Source organism: Cotesia glomerata, linkage group LG1 (genome assembly GCF_020080835.1).
Source record: "Cotesia glomerata isolate CgM1 linkage group LG1, MPM_Cglom_v2.3, whole genome shotgun sequence".
NCBI classification, from domain to species: domain Eukaryota; kingdom Metazoa; phylum Arthropoda; class Insecta; order Hymenoptera; family Braconidae; genus Cotesia; species Cotesia glomerata.
Window position 1 is genome coordinate 1031891 of NC_058158.1, and position 3196 is coordinate 1035086.

The following is a 3196-nucleotide window of genomic DNA, read 5'->3' on the forward strand; positions in this document are numbered from 1 at the left end:
GCTCTTGATGAGTGTAATATCAAGATGAGCTTATATCTTAAAAAATGTCAATAATTAAAAAAGTACAGTGCAATTTAACAAAAATCATTATTTAACAAAGCAAAATTTTATTTATTTATAGTTCATAAGTAACGGCAGTCACATAGTGCTATTTATCTATTAATTTGTTAATAAATAAATAATGTATTTTTTACGATTAATAAAAAGTGCCTTGAATTAATTTTGACTATCAATTAATTTAAAAATTATTTTTAATTTTTGAATAATAAATTTCTTCCTCATAAATTTTTTTAATTAAAAAATTAAAATTTTATGTGTGATTAACTTTAATAATTATGTAATAAAATTCAACCACCTAGAGTCAAGTGAATTTTGCAGTAATTATAAATAAAAAACCAAGGTCACTAATTTGTCTAGAAATTTTAAATTAATTTCAGATCTGGCGAGTATCAGCGTCGAAAAAAAAATAAAACGCCGCACAAGTGTGTCAAGTGCAGCGCGTCTTTTTTCCACATGACAAAGCTGGTGGAGCACCTGAAGAACACTCACGGGATCGAGAACGCCTTCAGCTGCGACGAGTGCGGGAAAGCGTTCAAGAGCCCGATGAATATCGCGCGACACAAGTTAATCCACTCTGGTACAAAAAAATTCTCCTGCGACGTCTGCGAGTACACTTGCAACCAAAAAACAAATTTAGAAACGCACAAGCGACGACACGCTAAAGATTTTCTCTTCAAGTGCAGCATCTGCAAGAAGGGATTCATCTCCAAAGCGGACTTTGCGGAGCACGCGAATGTCCACACGAATTTCCGGTTCCGCTGCGACGCGTGCGACAAAAATTACTTCTACAAGAGAAACTTGATCGCTCATCTGAGACTTTGTCACTACGAGGTCGAGAAGAAGAAGGACAAGTCCTCGTTCAACTGCAACGAGTGCGAGCTAGCCTTTACCACTCTAGGAACCCTCAGGAACCACATCCGGAACCGCCACCGGGTAAAGAAGCGCCACCAGTACCTGTGCGACCTCTGCGGAGCAAATGTATCTTCGAAAAAAGCTCTTGATATTCACACTCGCACTCACACTGGCGAGAGAGACGTCGCCTGTGATTTATGCCCCAAGAAGTTCACCACCAAGGAGAACTACAAAATCCACCGGAGAACTCACACTGGGGAAAAACCCTACGCTTGTCACGAATGCGGCAAACATTTCACCCAGAGGTCTTCTCTTGTGATTCATCTGAGGTATCACACCGGCGACAGACCGTACTGGTGTCCTGATTGTGGGAAAGGGTTTGTTACTAATCATTTTTTGAAAAAACATCGCAAGAGCCATGAAAATTCTAAGGTTGCTCCGCATTTTGAAGAACAACCTCGCAGGTCGAAGTCTAAGTAAATTTTCAGTTGGAATTGTACATTTGATAATTTTTTTTTTTATTTTTAATAAATAAATTAGACATTTGATCATTTTTTATCAATAAAATATTTTTTTTTAATTTTACATTGAAAAATTATTGAATGTATTTTGTTATATGTTGATTTTGATTTCTAGACACATAATTAAGAAATGACCTAGTATCTTGTGAACTATTGACATTTTTAAAGATATAAGCTCATCCCGATGTTACACTCGTCGAGACCTTTCATTTGAGTACCCACATCAATTTTTCATATATTTGATATATATATATATATATATATATATATATATATATATATATATATATATATATATATATATATATAATATATAAAAAATGCCATGTTGGTATTTAAATGAAAGGTCTCGATGAGTGTAACATCGGGATGAGCTTATATCTTAAAAAATGTCAATAATTAAGAACTGACTTTACTATCTTGTCAACTAGTGATATTTTTAAAGATATAAGCTCATCCCGATGTTATACTCATCGAGACCTTTCATTTGAGTACCCACATCAATTTTTCATATATTTTATATATTTATATATATTACATATATGTATATATGAAAAATATATAAAAATGCATGTGGGTATTCAAATGAAAGCTCTTGATGAGTGTAACATCAAAATGAGCTTATATCTTAAAAAATGTCATTAATTAAGAACTGACTTTGCTATCTTGTCAATTAATGACATTTTTAAAGATATAAGCTCATCCCGATGTTACATTCATTGAGACCTTTCATTTGAGTACCCACATCAATTTTTCATATATTTATATATATATTATATATATGTATATCTGAAAAATATATAAAAAATGCATGTGGGTACTCAAATGAAAGCTCTTGATGAGTGTAATATCAAGATGAGCTTATATCTTAAAAAATGTAGAATTCACTGCAAGGTTGCTAGTTTTTTTATTGGAAAAAAAGTGTTTTTATCTAAAAATTAGGAATAATAATTTCTTATACTAAAATAAAAAAAAAATTATCAAATGTTGACTTTAGTATCATGTAAAAATCTATTTATTATTAATTTAAGTTTTTTAATAGAAAATAAATCTATTTATATTTAATTTTGTATTAATATTTTATAATCAAAGAGAAGTAAAATAAATTTTCCCAAATTTAATCAAATTGAAATAAAATTTAAAAAATTTGTCAGATCACTTTACCACCCGACATATAAAATTTACAGTTCAGAAATAATGAAATTTATTCACGTCTCAGAAAATAAACTGACTTTCTTGCGGTATAAAAATTTCACAGCAAATCATTCACACCGCCAGAGAGTCTGAGAATTTTTTCCACCGCGCTCAAATATTTATTCTTAAATCTAGTATAAATTTTCTATATTTACATATATTTAAATTTCATTAAAATCCATGTGAGTCAAAGTTTAATATTAAATAAGAAAAAAAAATTTACATTACACGCATAAAATAGCAGTAAAAGTAATGTAAATTACAAAGGACTTGTCAGCAAAGCAGAGCGAACGTACGGGATTGATCTCTGGAAGGTAATAACCAAGATGAATATAAAATTGACTCGGCAATAGAATCGACCTTAATAAAAAGCAGCAAGATTCCCACAAAAAGACACTTTATATTCATGTACTGTTTTTTTTTTTATTCTTTTCCCCGAAAATAAAAATCCTCATTGCTTTCAGATCTACGAGAAGATAAAGCTTGAAATTTTTTCGAGTTCCATTTAAAGCTCGTCTTGAGGGAAAGGGTGTAGGGTATTCAACCGCTAGAAGGGAAGTGTATCGCGG

General features: G+C 31.2%; 1 protein-coding gene across 1 annotated transcript; it reads left to right on the forward strand.

The window, feature by feature from the left end:
* The first annotated feature begins 513 nt into the window (after nt 1-513).
* On the forward strand, nt 514-1392 carry LOC123271678 (oocyte zinc finger protein XlCOF26-like). The gene has a single exon (XM_044738066.1). It carries the CDS (start codon nt 514-516, stop codon nt 1390-1392), a length of 879 nt encoding a protein of 292 aa, XP_044594001.1.
* The last annotated feature ends 1804 nt before the right edge of the window (nt 1393-3196 follow it).